Source organism: Halichoerus grypus, chromosome 8, assembly GCF_964656455.1.
Source record: "Halichoerus grypus chromosome 8, mHalGry1.hap1.1, whole genome shotgun sequence".
Classification (NCBI taxonomy): domain Eukaryota; kingdom Metazoa; phylum Chordata; class Mammalia; order Carnivora; family Phocidae; genus Halichoerus; species Halichoerus grypus.
Genome location: NC_135719.1, coordinates 46854724 through 46872875, shown reverse-complemented (window position 1 = coordinate 46872875; position 18152 = coordinate 46854724). Strand labels below are relative to the sequence as shown.

The 18152-nt window shown below is 40.2% G+C and overlaps 1 protein-coding gene across 2 annotated transcripts in view; it reads left to right on the top strand.

The window, feature by feature from the left end:
- The window catches only part of MAP2K5 (mitogen-activated protein kinase kinase 5), a 245723-nt gene that overhangs the window by 149192 nt on the left and 78379 nt on the right, over nucleotides 1-18152 (top strand). For both annotated transcript variants that reach the window (XM_078079165.1, XM_036087125.2), the window contains exon 17: nucleotides 14344-14373. In XM_078079165.1, the coding sequence (XP_077935291.1) occupies nucleotides 14344-14373 (30 nt within the window). The remainder of the gene's footprint in view (nucleotides 1-14343; nucleotides 14374-18152) is intronic.

Here is an 18152-nt window from a genome sequence, read left to right as displayed (position 1 = left end):
GAAATCCTAAGCTGGCTGTAAAGAAAGTGACAAGCACCCCACTTCCTGTAGAACATCAAAAAGACTCGGGAATTGGTGGTACCAGCTATCTGGAACTAGACGTGAAGGTGGGACCAAAGAGAAGAGAATTATTTTTAAATCCATTTGACCCACAGATTCTTCGGGTAACTCAGCATGTGTGCACAGTTGCCACTCCTCAACTTCAACACAAGAAGGTAGAGGTCTTTTTTGGAAAGAGTAAAATAGTGATAGCTGGCACTGTAGAAGACTGTGTCTCGTTCCTGAAGTACAGAGGCATTAAGTGAATGATAAATGTTGAGACCTCCCAGCCTTCCTGTCACACCCTGTTCCTAGGACACCGGCAGCCAAGATTACCTTTCAGGCAGAAGAGACTTTGGCTAAGGAAATCTGACCAAGAAGTCTTAAAGATCCAGACATTGGGGGTTCATGTTACATCATGTTATGTCAGTCATCAAGCTCCACCAATGAGCACAGTGCCTTACCCTTGGCAAGACATGTGAGAAAGGCCTTTAGGACAGATTTTTAGTGCCTTACCCTTAGCAAGACATGTGAGAAAGGCCTTTAGGACAGAGACCTAAAATAACTGGGAAAAAAAGCAACTTGGAGGGCCTTGGAAACTGCAGTGAAGAAGAATTCAGATGAGCTCCTGTAGGATTCTCAGAGGGGTAAGAGAAAATACTGCATTCAGGAAACAAGAACAGGCTGCTGTAACAAAGGAACTTTCAGAGAACAACAAGAACAAACAGAGAAATGAAAATTCGAGAACCAGGTCAGGAAGTCTAATGTGAAAAACAGAAGTTTCAGGAAGAAAGAGTAGATGAAACAGGGGAAGAAATCACCAAAGAAAATGTTTTCATTTTAATTTTACAACGAGATAAATATTTATATGTTGTTTGAGATTGCCCTCCTCTTTAGTATTCCTATAAACAAACAAACAAAAAAAACCCAAAAAACAAAACCTTTTTTTCTAAATGATATGTGCCAATGGTTTTGCCCAGAGAAATGGAGTTTTTACTGGGGAATGGTAAAATTTTTGAATTTTCTATAGATAATCTACAATAGAATTTTTCCCGAGGAAAATTTAGCATAGAAAGTAAAAGTAGTTGGGGTGCCTGGGTGGCACAATCAGTTAAATGTCTGACTCTTTGTTTCAGTTCAGGTCATGAGATTGAGCCTGCATCCAACTCTGTGCTAGCGGGGAGTCTGCTTAAGGCTCTCTCTCTCTCTCTGCACCGCCCCTAAAATAAGTAAATCTTGTTTGTTTTTTAAAGGTAAAAATAGTTGGATAGAACCACCTTGTTTTATGGAAATGTTAAAAACTGTGAACATATCCCATTTTTAACATATTGGTTTTATATATATATGTATATATATATATTTTTTTTTAATGGATGCTAGATAAGACTCATTAGATACCAAGAAAATGAAATGTAATTTCCATTTATAAGCGAACACAGAAAGCTCTGAAATGAAAATAAAAGTATTAACAAAGTGGCATAGATCACGCAGCCCAGTACCCTTGACAGAAGCCTCTGGAGAAGTTTGATGAAGAGTGGGTAATTTTCATTCTATGAGAAGATTTTCAGATTCAAGGGCTGCCATCCTAATTCTTGAACTCTTAAGATGCTCAGACTTTGGATTAACTAGATACGTTCGCACCACCACTTGCAATCAGTGTGATTTCGGCCCAGTCATTTTGCTACTCCAAGTGTCGCTTTCTTATCTGTAAAATGAAGATAACTTTAGAATTCATTCATTCCTCAAATATTTATTGAGCACCTTTTATGCTCCACATACTTTACGAAGTGCTTTGGGTACACTCGTAAATAAAACGCACGTTCCCTTTCCTTGTTGAACCTACAACATGAGGGAGGCAGACGATAAACAATAATAAACACATTTTTGAAAGCAGGAACTTTCAGTATTCTAGGCTCTTCTCTAAACACTTTCATTTAATAATAACCACCCTATAGAGTTATTTTGAGAGTAAGCCTCTCTTTGAAATAACATCCCCATCTACGTATTGGGTGGTTTTGCCAAGTGACAGAAATTATGGAACATTATCCAGACTCGGTTCCTGCCCCTAACTATATGGAAGAACCCATCCCTGCCCCCACCCCCTACATAAAAACACCCAGAGACACAGCTGTCTCTAGTCGTCTACAGCTGCGGCTTTGTTTGCTTTTCTAGCCCTTGGTGATTATGAACCTGGTCTGAGGGGTGACGGATGGCTCTGGGTACCCTATGAGCAGCTGCTGTCAGCTTCTCTAGACCATAAAACTTGGCCTTTGCTGTGCTTTACTTAAATACTGACATTTTCTCCTCTCCTTTCTTTATAATTATTGTCAAGAACATGAGTGGAAGTTGAATCTTATCATATATTCGGTCTGCTGCTCCATCTAGTGAAACATCTTACCTGTTGATCAGAAGTTTCTGCTGAAAACCGTCAGAAGGCAAAAGGATCAAAGCTGAAGCGTCCAAACAACAAGGAAATTTCAGTGGAGACTGTATAGAAAAGTGGGCAGGAGTATGGTCTGGAGTCCTTGTCATGGGCCTCCTTCCCTTCCATTGAAGAATGTTGAGAAAAAGAGCATGTAACAGTTTCCATCACTCATTCCCCTGCTCTAACTCCCCTTTCTGTAATTCTGTCTTAACTTGGTTTTTTCCATTGTCATTTTTTAAATCTAAAACTTTTTGCAACTTACTGCAAAAAGGAGCCATTAAAATGACCTTTGGGAGATGATGGATTAACTAGTTCAGTCTGCTGCAAGGTTTGTGAAGGGATCCAGCTGTCTCAGATTACCATGCCTAAATGTGCATTTTCCAAGGTTGTCAGTGATCGCAGTGAATGTGCAACTGGCAGACAAAGTGAGTGTTTCCCGCTGAATGAGGCATTGTTGAGCTGGCTTTGTGCTCGGAGCTATCTGAACAACCATGAGATTGACAAAACAAGATGGAACAGGTGCTAGCAGTCCCAGCTAAGCATTTTATTATTTTGATGGATTTCAGACTGGTTTGAAAGTTTTTCCAACAGCACATGTCCAAATCATGTGTGTTTGTGTGCACACAAACACGCATTTTGGACTTCTAAAAAAACATTAAGTCAACAAAGTCTTCATGTGAAGAATAAAGAAATAAAGAGAAGACAAAGCAAGCATTTGACAAGCCATATTCAGATGTTTGAAGGATTGTCAAAAGAGGCAAGCTGCTGCTCGATGACTGGCAGGCTGAACTTTCTGAAGCTAACATGAAAAAAAAAAAAAAAAGCCCATGGTTTTCTATTCAATATAAAGAAGAAAATTCTAATGGATAGATCCCTATATCCTTCCTTACTCTACAGTGGAATCCCCTTTAGGGATAAAAATGCCTCATTTACGTAGTGACTGAATAACCACATGCCATGTCTCAAGTTTTTGTTTTGTTTTATTTCTTAAGAAGAAATGCCTTGTAGAAGAAACAGGGATGAGGTTAGATAAGGTGCAGTCATTTATTCATTAATCACTCAGAGAATTTTTATTGAGTGTCTAGTATGTGGCAAGCACCATGCTAGTCACTGGGAACATGGCTGTGAATGAAACTGATAAAATCCCTTCATGGAACCTCCGTTTTAAAGAAGGTGTTTGACAACAGCAAGTCATTAGACAGAAACAAGCAGTGTTATATGATAGGAGTAACTGAGTGGTGTGGTGTGTAAATTAAGATCTCTTAAATTGAGATTTAAAAGATAAGGGCCAGTCTTCTAGTGATATCTGTCAACTCTAAATTCTGTGAGTGATAATTTAGGGAACCATGGCCGCTCCCTTGAGATGTCCAGTGGTAAAAAGCACTGATCCTAGAATTGTGTCAATACTCAAATCCAGGGACCTGGAAATCGCTTTAAAAATCCTCTTGAAGATCCTACAGACCATAGCACATACTTTGGTTCTGAACTGGCTAATAAAAACTTCCAACATTTTTATAGCATGTATGTAGACAATTCTTTTACACACCTTATCTTGTACTTAGAGATTAGCATGTTTTTTAACTAGAAGAGAGTCTTTAGAACTTGTTAAATCAGATATCTCCTCGTACCGGTGAGGAAGCTGGGGGCCAGGGGAGGGAGGGGACCTGCCCACGGTGACAGCACGCAGCCAGTCCTGTGCAGAAGAGGACTGGAATCTAGGACTTCTGCTGTCAAGTCTGGTGCTCTGTCCTCTTTTTGCAGTTGTTGACGTCTTCTTGCTCAGTGTCATTCTCACAAGAAGGGTGACAACATAACACTTTGCATGTACCTAACACTTAACAGAACCACTTGATATTACCTCATTTAGGCTCCCCTACACTGTGATGGCAAATGACTGAAAAATCAGTAATTTGAGGCACCCCAAGATTGTTCCACCATATAAGCATCAAAGCTCCCATTTTGCAAGTAAGGAAGCTGAAATCTAGAGAAATTAAAGGACTTCTTTAGAAAGGTTAAGTGACTTGGCCAGGCAGCGGCAGTCATGTCCCCCGACTCTGCTGCTCTCATTATGCTGTAGAGAATAAGCAGATCAAGTAGTTTGGGAAGAGAAGAGAGAAACGGTAAACGTAAATGAGCAGGAAATTAGATAAAGGAAAGGACTGGTTTATTGTGATTCTGCTTGTCAGTCAAGACTGCTTTTCCCAGGCTTCCTACCGACACCGTGACCCTGTCCCTATAGCTGCTTCAGCGTTACCGTATTTCAGAGTGTACAGGTACTATTGGTTTTCAGAAACTAATGCCTCGTTTACGTTTCTTTTTTTTTTTTAAGATTTTATTTATTTATTTGACAGAGAGAGAGAAAGAGAGTACAAGCATGGGGAGCAGCAGGGAGAGAGAGAAGCAGGGTCCTGCTGAGCAGAGACCCGACGTGGGGCTCGATCCCAGGACCCCGGGACCATGACCTGAGCCAAAGGCAGACGCTTAACCGACTGAGCCACCCAGGCGTCCTTTAGTTTATGTTTCTAAAGAAATACAAAAATTAACCTAATCTCCAGTGTGTCTGCTCTGTTAGGAAGTGGGTAGGTGAGAATTCCATCTAATCGGTAAATATTTATGTAATGCTATTCTGTGTTGGCAGTAAGGATACCAACTTTGCCCTCAGGAGCTCTTTGACTAGTAGGTAGAAAGATAAATAAAAGTGCAATGGAAGTGCATAGGACTGGGCAGATGAGAGGGAGGGCTGACATCGATGTCAAGGAAAGCATTTCAGTTATCTATTACTCTTAATAAAACACCCAACCTTAGTGGCTTAACATCACAACCCTTTATTTACAGGATTCTATGGGTCAGGAATCTTAGGGCTCAGCCATTAGACACAGTATCCACAGGGGCTCCGGTGAGGGTGCAGCCAGATGGTGGTTAAGAATGGAAGATCCAAGATGACTTCACCTGCATGCATGGCACCTTGGTGGGAGTGGCCACTCCATCTCTCTCTCTCTCTCCCAGGAGCAGCGTACAGATGCTAGAAGTATGAGAATACTACCCGATGATGACTCCCTTGACTTTGAAATGTCTAGAAACAGAAGTGTAGAGTTGGTTGAACCAATGGACTATACCCCAGCACTGATGTTTTCTCAGCTACTCACAGCTGCATGACTCCAGTGAGCAATTTAGAAATGGAGAAACACCCCCCCATGCCCTGCCCCATACCCAGAGCTAGGTTTGCAGGGACTGTTACCATGATTGAAGTTGCGTACTGTTAGAGGACACAGGTCAGCATTATACAAACATATTGAAAGGGTGTCATTTCTTAATTCTCACTGTGAAGATTAAAATGGTTATTGAATTAAGTACACGAGATGGATTGGAGGACAGTTAACTCCAGTCTTTTTCCCTGCTTGCAACCCCTAAGCCTTTAATAAGAAATAAGCCATTTAAATTAATCATAATGCTTAAATATGTGAAAGTGATTATTCTAAGCAGTGATGTGTAAGAGGGCCTTGTCAGTTAAAACTATCAACCCATATTACTGAAGAGTTTGTATACTGTGTTCATTAAAGTAGTGCAGCACAGAGGGGCGCCTGGGTGGCTCAGTCAGTTAAGCGTCCAACTCTTGATCTCAGCTCAGATCTTGATCTCAGGGTCATGAGTTCATGCCCCGCGTTGGGCTCCATGCTGGGTGTGGAGCCTACGTTAAAAAAAAAAAAAAAAAAGGTATCATAGCATAGAAACAACTAACATGCACTGCCAGGTTGGGTAAGCTCTAGAAGACCTCACCATCAGGGGGTTTATCATAATCAACAAATGCTTATTGTCAGCCGACTGCAAAATACCATTTCTGGTGTCATGAAGAACACAAAAGTATATGACTTAAGAGTCTGCCCTTAAACAAAACTCAAAATTTACCAGGCATTAGAGACACAGGAAGATGTAGAACACTAGGAAATGTCACCAGGTAGGATATGCTCCGCTGCCCAGTGAATGGTAGGGACAGGGAGTGATAGGAATTTTGTCTTCAAAATTGTGTTCTGGGATTAACTCCCAGCAGAAAAGGAGTAGTAATTTGAACCAAGTCCTGAAAAGGATAGGTAACCCGGACTTCCATCTGTTCATCTGTTGTTACACCATCTTAGAATCCAGATAGAGAAACTACCTCCAGTATTGCATTTTGAGTTGTGCAAAAATTTGAAGTTCATTTTTCTATTAGGAAAGTAAATTGTTTGCTTTCAGCCATCATGACTGGACGTTATCTCTTTTTAATTTAGAGTTTCTCACTGAATTTCCTTTCAGTGCACAAGACACCATCAAAAGAGACCTTTGCAGTTGTTTCTCAGTGACTTTTAGAGATTTATATTACCCAATTAGCATTGTTCTGAGTAAAGATACCGGTGGAAATCAACTTGGAACAATCAGAGTGTCTTCAAAGCTACAAAAGTGGGTCTCTTCAAATAGAGAGGGTTTTTTTTTATAATCAGCTGCTTCATATTTACTATGGCCAAGTTGAAATTATGTATTGCATTTAAACGGTAGTATTCATGCAAAAAATTATTCAAAGTTTTTGCTCCAGTGTAGTATAGATAGATTGATAGATATATACACACACATATACAAACACACACAGTCCGAAAGAAAACGATGCAAGTGAAGTAGCATTGTGGGAGAGGAAGGAGAATTTATGTGTTGGGACAGCAGGGTGAGAAGGACCGAGCAACGTTTAAAGATTCAAAACAATAGCATTTAGCATGAAATCTCCTTTTTATCATCCTTACCCAGCCATCAGAATGAAGAAAGACAGTGTCCAGCTGTAGCAGTAGTCTGGTAGCAGGAGAATTAGAAGTAAAGGTACTGGTGCCCGAGGGGTGGGTCATGAATTAATAATTGCTATGCGGCGGACGAGCCCGTCAGAAGAGCTGAAAATGAGGAAGCTGCCTTGCAGAGCGCTATCAATCACTCAGTGACCATAACTTCCAGTAATTAGTGTATTTTATGGGCCTTTGCTTCAGTGGCTCGAAAGCACATATGCTGCAGTCACAGCTAAACTTCGCCGGAGTAATATTCCAGGGTGATTTATCCTGCTGCTGCACTGGGATATGCCCCTCTATTAGGTGAAGACTGTGAACTAAGCTGCAATAAAGTGTAAGTTTAGGTACAGTTTGCCCAGGTTGAGACCTCAATGTATCATGCTCTTCAGCATCCACGGTTAGGCTACAGCAAGCAATCATTTTTAACCGTGAAACAAATAAAGCAATTAATGGAACAGCACTAGGATATTGTACTTGTGAATTACCATTGCCCTCTCCCCATTTAAGTGTCCACTGTAATAAGCCCATTTCTAATTAAAAAAAAAAAAAAAACCACCACACTCTATTGGAAACATTTATTTGTAATGCTGTCTTTTCTCCACTATTACTAGTAATCTGTGGGATAGAATGGAGGACCTTCCGAATGATGGAGAAGGACTTGATTTATTTCTTTGTGTTACCGCGTTTGGCCTCCTTCAGTTAAAATAAATTTACTTTTTATCCATGGACTCGAGTGAGGATGAGTAGTTCTTTTTTAAATACTGGCACATGTTAAGAAGCCCTCCTGATGGGAGCCTCACATTTAGGCTCTTTCGACACAAAGAAAACATGTTATTTGCGAGCTCTCAGGAGCACTTAGCACTTTTGTACAGCCGTAATGAGTTATTTGTCGTGGTTCACCCACTGCACTGGAAGTCTCCGAGGCCTTTGCAGACAGGGTCCTTTGCCATTGCCAAAAACATCTGTAGAGCCCACAGTTCTTAGTGATTTAACAAGCTTTGCCACCAACCTGCAGTATGACCTTGGGCAAATTAATTAAGCTTCTGGTGCCTCCATTGGGCCATAATTCTGTTTGTGTTAAGGAAATCCTTACAGTTTATAGGAAAGTGTTATGTGAAAAGTATAAATTGAATAGGGAAGAGATATGCAGGGTCCCACTGTATTCATCGTAGAGTGAAATGTTTCTGCACCACTTTTAATGATGGCGTCCGTGCATTTCCTTAAAATAGACACCAGTGGTACGCTTATTTCTCCAAGCAGGGTGGAAAGGTGTACCTAGTTTGGCGCTTTCGTTACATTTATTATCCCATCTTTAATTTGCAGTGTATTATAATATCACACAAGTTAATAATAGTAAAACAAACTAATTGTCTTTAATTAAAGTGAATTAGGTTTTGATTTTAATATATTTGATGTAGGGATAACTGATAACGTGGAGGGTCCCTAAGGTTATTAGGGCATATTTCTGTTAGGCCTGATGGTGTTAGTAATAACCCTCTTCCTCATAGTTCTAGACACGAACAAATATGTCACTTCATCAGTCTCTGTTACTCGCACTTATGCCCCTCCACAGGGGTCGCAGATTCCACAAGTTATCAGCTAATGGCGTTATACATTAAAAATTGAAGCTTTCCTCACTCCGAGGCCTTTTAAGGCTTTGTTCTTAAGCCCTAGACACTTTGGAGTGCAGCTGCAAACTATAGGCAGAAGATTAAATTAATTTGTAACTCTTTTTTTTTTGGTCCTGCATTACTAAATCCTCCACATTTAATTGAAACCCTACTTCAAGACGCTTTGTGTTTCTCTGTTCTTTGTTGTCAGTTTAACCTCCAAAGCACTTTAACACTGGTAAATTGCTGTTATATCCTTTGGATTGTTTTTAAACCATTCAGTAAGGGGATAGTGAAATTGATACATGGGAAGAAAAGTCAAATCTTAGGGTAGATCTTGAGGTATTTAATATTTATTATGGTTCTTCACCAGCATAGTTTCAGATGATTTAAACTCTCTCTCTAGGACTGTGTAAATTGGTCTTGGGATGAAATCTCACCTAGGGAATTTTATGTAATCCAGTAGTTAAGTCTGATTTTTTAAAGTTTCCCCGTGTCTGAATGTTCCAAAGTGACTGCTGCATTTCTATAAAATGAAGGTTTAACTGCAGTGCACAATCTAAATGCAAGATCCTTAGATGGAAATTTAATTGTGTAAAATGTGCACAAGGTAATTAAGAACAAATTTTAGAACATTTCAGACTATAAAGTCCTCCTTCAGCTAGATCACTGGCTATATTGAAAATGCTTATTTTCAATTTGCAGTTATGCCGAGAAACACAGAGTATGTCTAAATTAAGAATAAGAAAAAAAAAATCCAGGGCTCTTCAGTATAACTGTAAATTTAAAACTACTAGCACATTGTTGATATTCTAAGAAACTTGATTCACCAAAAACATATTCTGAATCTGTATTCCCCACTTGCTTTCTTGCTACAGTGTATTTTTTCTCTTTATCATTTGTGACTTCGTGACCATAATTATTCGTGTTACCAACAGAAGCCATTTTTGTTGCTTTGTAAATAAATATCTTCTTTTTGTTAAAATACAGATGTTTCTATCATGCAGTTGCTATGCATTTGGCAGTCGTTATGATCACACCCCCATACACATCTTTATTATTTAAATTATAAAATCCAACATATTCAAATGAGGCTAACTCAAGAGTATTTCATAGGTTATGATCGGACAAATCAAAGATCAGTAAGATGACACTAAGGAACAGTTTTAGTTTTACAGTGAAATGTTAGTGATTTACTGTTATTAAAATGTATTCCCGATGGTAAATGTTTTCAGAGCATTCTTTTTCTGCCTTTTACATAGTGAATTTCCCACAACGAACAGAGTATTTAGCAGTTTGCTGAATCTTAAGTATTTGGAATCAAAATGCACTTTTTTCTTTAACATTAAATAGAATCCTCTCCCTCCCCCATCTCTACCTCCACCACCACCACCACCCCCCCCCCAAAAAATAAATATAGCTTTCCCAAATCTTTTACAACACAGGCCGCTCCCCTCCTGGGAATGAAAAGGATGTGAGAGTCATTTGATGAATTGCTGGCGCTTATGTGCATCCACATTTTTCAATATACTTTTTTTATTTTTTAACTGGACTTAAGCTGCCTATATTTAAATGCTTCTTTTGTAAAGATGATAAAGAGAGCAAAGATTTCTATTGGCTTAGTCCTAATCTGTTTGGTTTGTTGTGATTCTTTTTTTTTTCCCTTTCCTTTAACTGTTAACCTATTTATAAATCTAAATCTACATACAAAGGTCATTGGTTGGCTGAACTTAAACCATTTTACTCAGTAAATTTAATTAAGAAAATACAGTGCAACTCATAAGCAAATGAGTTTTTTCCTAGTTTTAAACCAAACCACCCTCTTGAGTGCTGATTGCCTTGCCCGACCCCTGGTGATACAGAAACAGGCAAAATTAAAAAGGACATTAAAGCTTCATTAAATCTGAAACACATTTAGTACAGTGACATATCTGCAGGCCATTTCAGAGAAGATTACATACTCTCTTTTGTAAGTTTCCTAATTTATAATACCTTGACAATAAAAACTGGGGAAATGCAAGTAGATTAATAGACCAGTAGGGGTAAAAGATACAGAATGGCCCCAGGTCCGTCTGTCTCTGAAATATTCACTCACAGCGTATGTGTTCCCTCTTCCTCATAAGGGTTCAGTGTTTATTTTGACTTTTGACAGCCTCGTGAGGAGCCTGTTCTTCATGCAGCCATATCTGCTAAGAGATCTTTTCCTTTCTTCCCTTCTCCTAATTGAACTTGATAAAAAGGTTCTGGGGCCTGGCTATATATTTCCTTCTATTTTGCCACAAGACAAATAGTGGGGAGCAAAAACACCACAGTTACATTAAACCTAGAGCGACAGGGATGTACGTGGAAGGCAGCTTCCTCTCCCGGGGCCTTAAAATGACTGCTTCTGGTGCCAGCCTACTGGTGCCGCTGCCAGTTTGCGCTGGTGCAGAACTGGAATCCTTGGCCTCCTGCTGGAGCAGCGCGGTGGTGACAGGCTGCGAGAGAGAGGAAATGATGGTTGTACCGCTCTGGTCAAGGACGAGGAACCATCCTGTGTCCTCTGGCTCCAAAGAGGTCAGAGCTGCAAGATGCCTTAGAGCAGTTCTCCCAGGAATGTAGTTGACAGGACTGAGATTTCATAGGATGTCAGGAAAGTACACACAAAGCAAAGCCAGGCCCGGGAATGATGAGTTCACCAGTTCAAGCACTGCCAGCCACCTGGTTCCAAGCAGACTGGTACAGAGAGGCTCCCAGCTGACCAGCCTGCACTGAATTTTCTCTCTGTGTGCATGGTGGTATATTACAGGGTAGAGGAATGATAGCAGCCATCCTTAGTACATCGTACCAGTTATGACAGGGGGCACCAAGTAGACGAGTGCACATTCCCAAGTTGACTGTAGCCTGGCCTCTCCATAGAACAATAATAAGTCGAGAATTTGAGGCTTTGTGTTCAAGTGGAAAGAATTCATATTTTTCATTTTATGCCACTTCTTTTTTAAGCCTTCCATTTATCATTGCTTATTTAGTTCTTCAGCAAAAACCAGCGTCCCATATCAGTACCAGCCAGCTAACTTAGATTTTAACTGTGTGTGTCATGGGCAAGTTCTTCTGCCGGTAAGCCACGTGGACAGAATTCTTCCACAGTCCTCAGTGATACGTGAACCGTATACCCGAGTGAGTGACACAGGGCCTATAGAATGGCTTGAGATAAAATACTCTAAATGTTGTTTACTAGTCATTAAGTTGTTAGCTTTTTTAGATGAGAGATCCTCCTCTTGGTAGTTTGATAATTCCAAATGGAAGGATGTGCAAAACTTGTCATCCACCGATGAGTGTGATGATAGGTGACAGCTTTTCTTGAGCTGTCACTGCCAGTCAGGTCAATGTAATGGTGCAAACGCTTAGCCTGCCATTACTGCCATGTAGACCACAGCGGCTCCCCCTGAATCAATGTGCACACTCTCATTGGCCAGAAACACACTGTATTTACAAAATATAAGGCAAATGGATTGCCTGTATTGGGTAAGATTAGAGTAGAGGGAGTGGAGAGCTGAGTCTCTCCCCTTCCTAATTTAAAACAGTGTGTAGACAACAAACATAATCACATGAACCTGAGAGGGCGTTTGATTAACATCCACACTCTCTTTCCATCCTGCCATCTTGTGATGTTTTTGCTATCTGTACTTTATACTAATCCCTTGATTAATGATACTTACTGGGGCGCCTGGGTGGCTCAGTCGTTAAACGTCTGCCTTCGGCTCAGGTCGTGATCCCAGGGTCCTGGGATCGAGTCCCGCATCGGGCTCCCTGCTCTGCGGAAGCCTGCTTCTCCCTCTCCCACTCCCCCTGCTTGTGTTCCTGCTCTGCTGTCTCTCTCTGTCAAAAAAATAAATAAAATCTTTAAAAAAAAATTAAAAAAAAAAAAATGATACTTACTAAGTGACATAATGGTAGTATAACTTTGTATCTTGAAAATCAATGAACTCTGAGTATATAAGAATGAGTACAAGGTAATGAAACTGACTAGGCATTACAAAACACACATACATATATAAATATACATCCAAATGAGTGTTGGCCTTTTCAAAGTAGTCACCTTACAAAGTCATATGGTTTATTCCTTATTACATTGCTTTGCTCTGACTGGTTTTAGATCTTTAAAAATTAACTCAGTATCTTCATGTCTATCCTTATTAAGGAACAAAATATTTATTCTTCAAAGGTGGCTTTGGGTTTTGGTAATACCCACAGGCCGTTCAAACCTTAGTCAACAAATAATTTACATGATCAAAAAGCTGAGGTGTATAATTTTAAGGCCAAGATAAAATGCAGTTCTAATAAAATGAAATAGGTGTTCTTTTGTTATTTGAAATGATTCTACAAAAGAGTTCAGTAATGTTTCCATAGTGTCCTTGTTTTTGAAATAAATGCACAACTTCTCAAGATGTAGAAAAGCAATGTAAAACTCTGGAAAGAACACTGGATTAAGTTGCAAGGCTTAGGGTCAGGCCCCAGGCTTCTCCTGATTAACTGTGTGGGAACTTCTTCAATGACACTCTTGGGTTCTAATCTGTGAAGTGGATTGATGCTCTTTTGGATTCATTCCAGCTTCAAAGTTCCCTGATACAGCAATTCTACTTTGAAAGTAGTTACAAATACATATAAAGGATTTCTGGCCTGAGGATGGGCTACATTACGAAGTTCCAAAGTTTTGCTGCTATTTTCTTTAAATATGTTACGGTATATTTGGTAAATTTTATCTTATTACTTTGTATCAACTCTATTCCTGGTTGAATCATTGAGTTTTAACAGGTGAGAATTCCAAGACCAAAATTAAGTGACTGGCCTAGAAACACATGGCAGTTTACAAATCAAGCAAAATTGGAAGCTCTCCAAAGATCCACGTTCCTGATTTCAGACTTAGACCTATAGTTCTGACTTCGCAGCCTTGAAATAGCCACTTTTCTACTAGTGGTAGCTCTTTTTTTTCTGTGGATAGAAAAATGAATGAAAAAACAAATAAATTGATGAAAATAGTGGCAAAATTTTCTATTTCATATGGCCCATTCCCCATTTCCTACAACAATGCCTATGTACTTGTTACTAAAAACTCTACAGAACTGTGGGCTGGGAACAATACGGTCTGCTCTGGTTTTATATCTCTGTCTAAATGAAAACTGTCGCACACAGGTAAATGTGAATAATGCCCATAGAGCTGAGAATGTTCCTAAGAGAAACCACATAATGGTAATGTTTAGTTGTTAAAATTAGAATATTTAATCAGGGATGCAATATTGCCCATTGAAAATGTCCATTCTAAATGCAACTTTTACTGTAATTACAGCAGTAGTTTAGTTCCTGCATCCGGGGTTGAGAGCTTTTTATATTTGCTGGGTATAGTTCTGAAGTTTAGTACTTGTCTGTCTTAAGGAGATCTGCCCTGCATGCAAATCTATAACTAGACAAATATTATTTCCTTTCCCAGCTTGCTCTTGGGAGGTTTCCATATCCTCAGGTAAGATTGTTCATTACTGCCGTTTGCCACTGTGACATTCATTCCTATGTATGAAGGTGCAGGGAGCAATTGTGAACATTTGAGCCACATACAAATAAATCTGTCCTGTTAAATTGAAAAGTGATATCTTAAAAGAGTCATTTAGAAGTCTCTATTGATTTTTGATTTTTTTTAAACTCCAGATTTTTTTTTTCTCTTTGTTAAAGGTTGAAAGGCATCATCATGCTCTTCCTTTGTGTGACATTGGTGATGTTTTTCCTTATCCTAGCCCAGTGCCATGTGCTCATACTGAGGTTAGAGGAGAGGCACAGCCTTTTCTTGATACACTGTTTGAGCTTTTGGTTTCAGTTAAAATTATTTCAAATAAAGGGTTGATATGAAGGGTGAAAATACCCGATCTAGATCATTATTTTTGCTAAGCAAATAGTCAGGCCCCTGATTTTATGGGGGTGTGATTCTGAAAATACTAATTTTTTAAAAATGTGCCCATTCCTATCCACATTTGTAAGAAAACAAACTGTCCATTATATTACCATTGCTGATGATAATCTTTATAATTTCTTTAAGATTTTTATTTAGAAGGGTGCTAGCACTTAAAATATAAAGCTGTTTTGTGGTTTGAAAATGATTCCCCAGTGTGCAGGGGGCAAAATAAGTGAAATGTCTAGAGGGATGAGAAATGCATGGATTGACTGTTTTCCTCTGGTTGGTGCTCCCTGTTTTTCTGGCATCTTGGTCTGTCCAGGCCACAGTGCCTGGAGGCATGTCTGATTTAAAGGTGGTGTTGGTCTCTGCTCTTTAAGCATCTATTAACTTGCTATTATTATGCAAATAAGTGTTGTATTACACATACTAATTTATGCATGGTTAGATTATGCAGATGCATCACAAACATGGTTATTGAATAATAGGATGGGGCTCATTCACTCTACCATCTTTATAAGCTGTTTTAAGCGAATTCTCCTGGTACCCATGTGGACATTTAAAGACCCTTCATTTGCTGAAATGTGTCTTTTGTATCCTTTTTCTTTTACAGTTAAAGCCATCAGATGAGTGGGAGAGAAATCATCTAAGTTATTAGGTTCAAGAGTGTTACACTCACTTGTCAAATTTGTGGGCTTCTTTGTTTAAACATAATCTTTTCCTTAAAGAGAAAATCTAAAATGTAATCGCTTGGCATGCATGCTAGCATTTAGTCAGATTTTAGGATATACAGTCTTGCTGCTTAGCTCTAGGTAGCCCATCAAATTAAAATCACATTTTCAGGATTTATAGCTCATTAGAATATTTATCTTGGTAAGCCTCTTATTCTGTCAGTAATTTTTAAACAATTCACTGTTTGGCCAATTTATACAATCCCCTAAAATTTTGTAAATGCAGAGACCCTGTTACAGTGTATCTCTCAAAGAAGCCTTAGTAGAAAACTTGTAAGCCATCTCATAAAAGTGCCAGAGATTGAGAACATAGCTATATTCTTTAGATTCCTCATGTGTCGAGTATTAACCAGTGAGATTTGGTAAGTGATGAGTCTAAGAAACGGATTGCTGTCGTGTTTGACAAATGAAGCATTTGGATGCTCTGGTCAGATTTGGGAAGAGGCTGTACACCTTTGCAATTCTGTTTTCTCGAATGTTTAAGTATACGTTTACTTGATCAGTCAAGTGGAAGCTGGAAAATTCTAACGTGCTGGACTCCCTAGTTAGCAATAACCTTTATGCCAGAGTGGGGAGAAAGCCATATTCCCTGAATCGTGATAGAATATTGTCACCAAACTGGGACTTTTATTTGAAATAGTAGAAGCAGCTTTGATGCCATTAGGCTTATTTCCCAGATCTTTCAACAGAAGTTTGTGTGCTTCGTTGGCTAGAATCAACAATGACGTTTGGTGGACTTGGCATTTATTTTACCCGTGTTGTACGACAGACTGGAGACTGGGAAAGGGTACCGTATCGGTGTCTTTCCTGCCCTTCACTTTGTCCTGAAAGTACATGAGGAACAATGTTCATTTTCATAGTATTCCAGACACTGGATTATGAATAATATCTTCTTTTTGGCCCATTGTATCTCATCTGTGAGATGGCATCCCCTCATAAATGGGGCATACGGAATGGTTGATTTGCTCAGTGTTGAACTGCAGTGGGGTTGGTTCCGTGGAATCCCAAGTGCAGTAGGCAGGAGTGAATCACAGACATCATCGAATCAAACCTCTGTACCATATTTCTGGAAGCAGATATCCACACTCTGCTTGAATACCTCAAGTGATAGGAAACTCACTACTTTATAAACAGCCATCCAGTCAAAGCAGGGTTCTGTTTACCAAGCTAAGGACTGACTGCTTCATCCTAATTGTCACCTGCTGGTCTGGTCCTTGAACACGTGAAAGCCTTTCATAGATCCTCATGATCACATAGTTTTGCATCCCTTCTGTCCAGGGCTGGGGACAATCCCAACACACTGCTACTTTGAACTCAAAGTCCGATCAGGGCACCAGATCTGAGCTTTTCACTAATGGCAAGTTGAGAAGACCGGCCTAATGGACAGAACTCCAGACCAGGAGCCAAAAGATGAGAATGGGAACCCAACTCTCCCATAAACTGTGGTCACCATAGGCCTTAAATTCTTGCTTTGTAACTCCTTGGGGCTTTAGTTTCCTTAAATCTAGAATGCGGTTCCTGATACCTACCTTTCCTATCTGATTAGAGGAAGTATGCAGATCAAATGTGCTTCTGGCTCTGAAACCACTTGAAAAGTACCAAGGGCCAACCCACTGGCCCTGATGTTGGGCCGTAGCACAGAACAGAATTTCTAATCGTCAGCCAAAGTTCACAAAAGGATGTGCTTGGCAACCTGCCAGCCACAGCTGGAGCAGAGCATAAACTGAGCAAAGCAGAAAGCAGGGAGGAGAGGCACGCTTGGAGACTTGTCCCTCCACCGGCCCAGTGTCAGTGCTGCTGACAATGTCGTTAACGGCCCCTCTTCCCACCGGCGACACAGTGTGTATCCAGTGGGGATGCAGGTGAGGGAAGGGTGTCAGGAAGGTATCACGGAGAGTTGGTGGCCTGGGACCAACAAAAAGATTAAAGGACTGGATTTTTGTTGAGATAATCATTCTATAGGAACTTCATTGTTTTGTGCATTAGGTTTTTACTTCTTACTGGGAAGCACTGTCTAGTTTCCTTTCCTTTAGGCCTCAAAGTTGCATAGCCTCATTGGCATGCAGTTTAGGACTGTATAGAACAGAAGTTTAGGAGCCACTGTAAGAGCACAGCCGTATCACTACAACTTACGACAGGAACAACAGCGATGTCTTGGATCCATCTAGCACCTTTCAGACATCGAGCTTCAGATCACTTCCTATTATCTGATTCAGACTGTACATCCCACCCTCAGAGGCTGTTATTCCCAACCTCCAGGTGAGCAGACGGAGGCCTGGACAGGTGAGGCCCCTTGCCTCAGGGCTGAATGGGTGCAGTTAGACCCAGGACTTGCAGGCAACTAAACCAAATGCCTGGGCTCTGTGGACTCTGAATGTGTGGTTGGCTGTTCGTACCACTCTTCTTCTTCCCACTGAGCCCCTTCAAGGCCTCCTCCTGGTTTGCCTTCTCCACTCCAGGAGGCCTCTTATGTGGATGAGAAATGCCAAACATCAGGGGCCATGCCATGGTAGATGATGACAAGGCCATTCCCTAGAGCCCTTTTGCTTTTCCTACTGTGTGTTTAGCAGAGGGACGGGAGGGTCCAGAGGGCTCCAGAGCTCTCCCTGACCCCAGTACCATTAA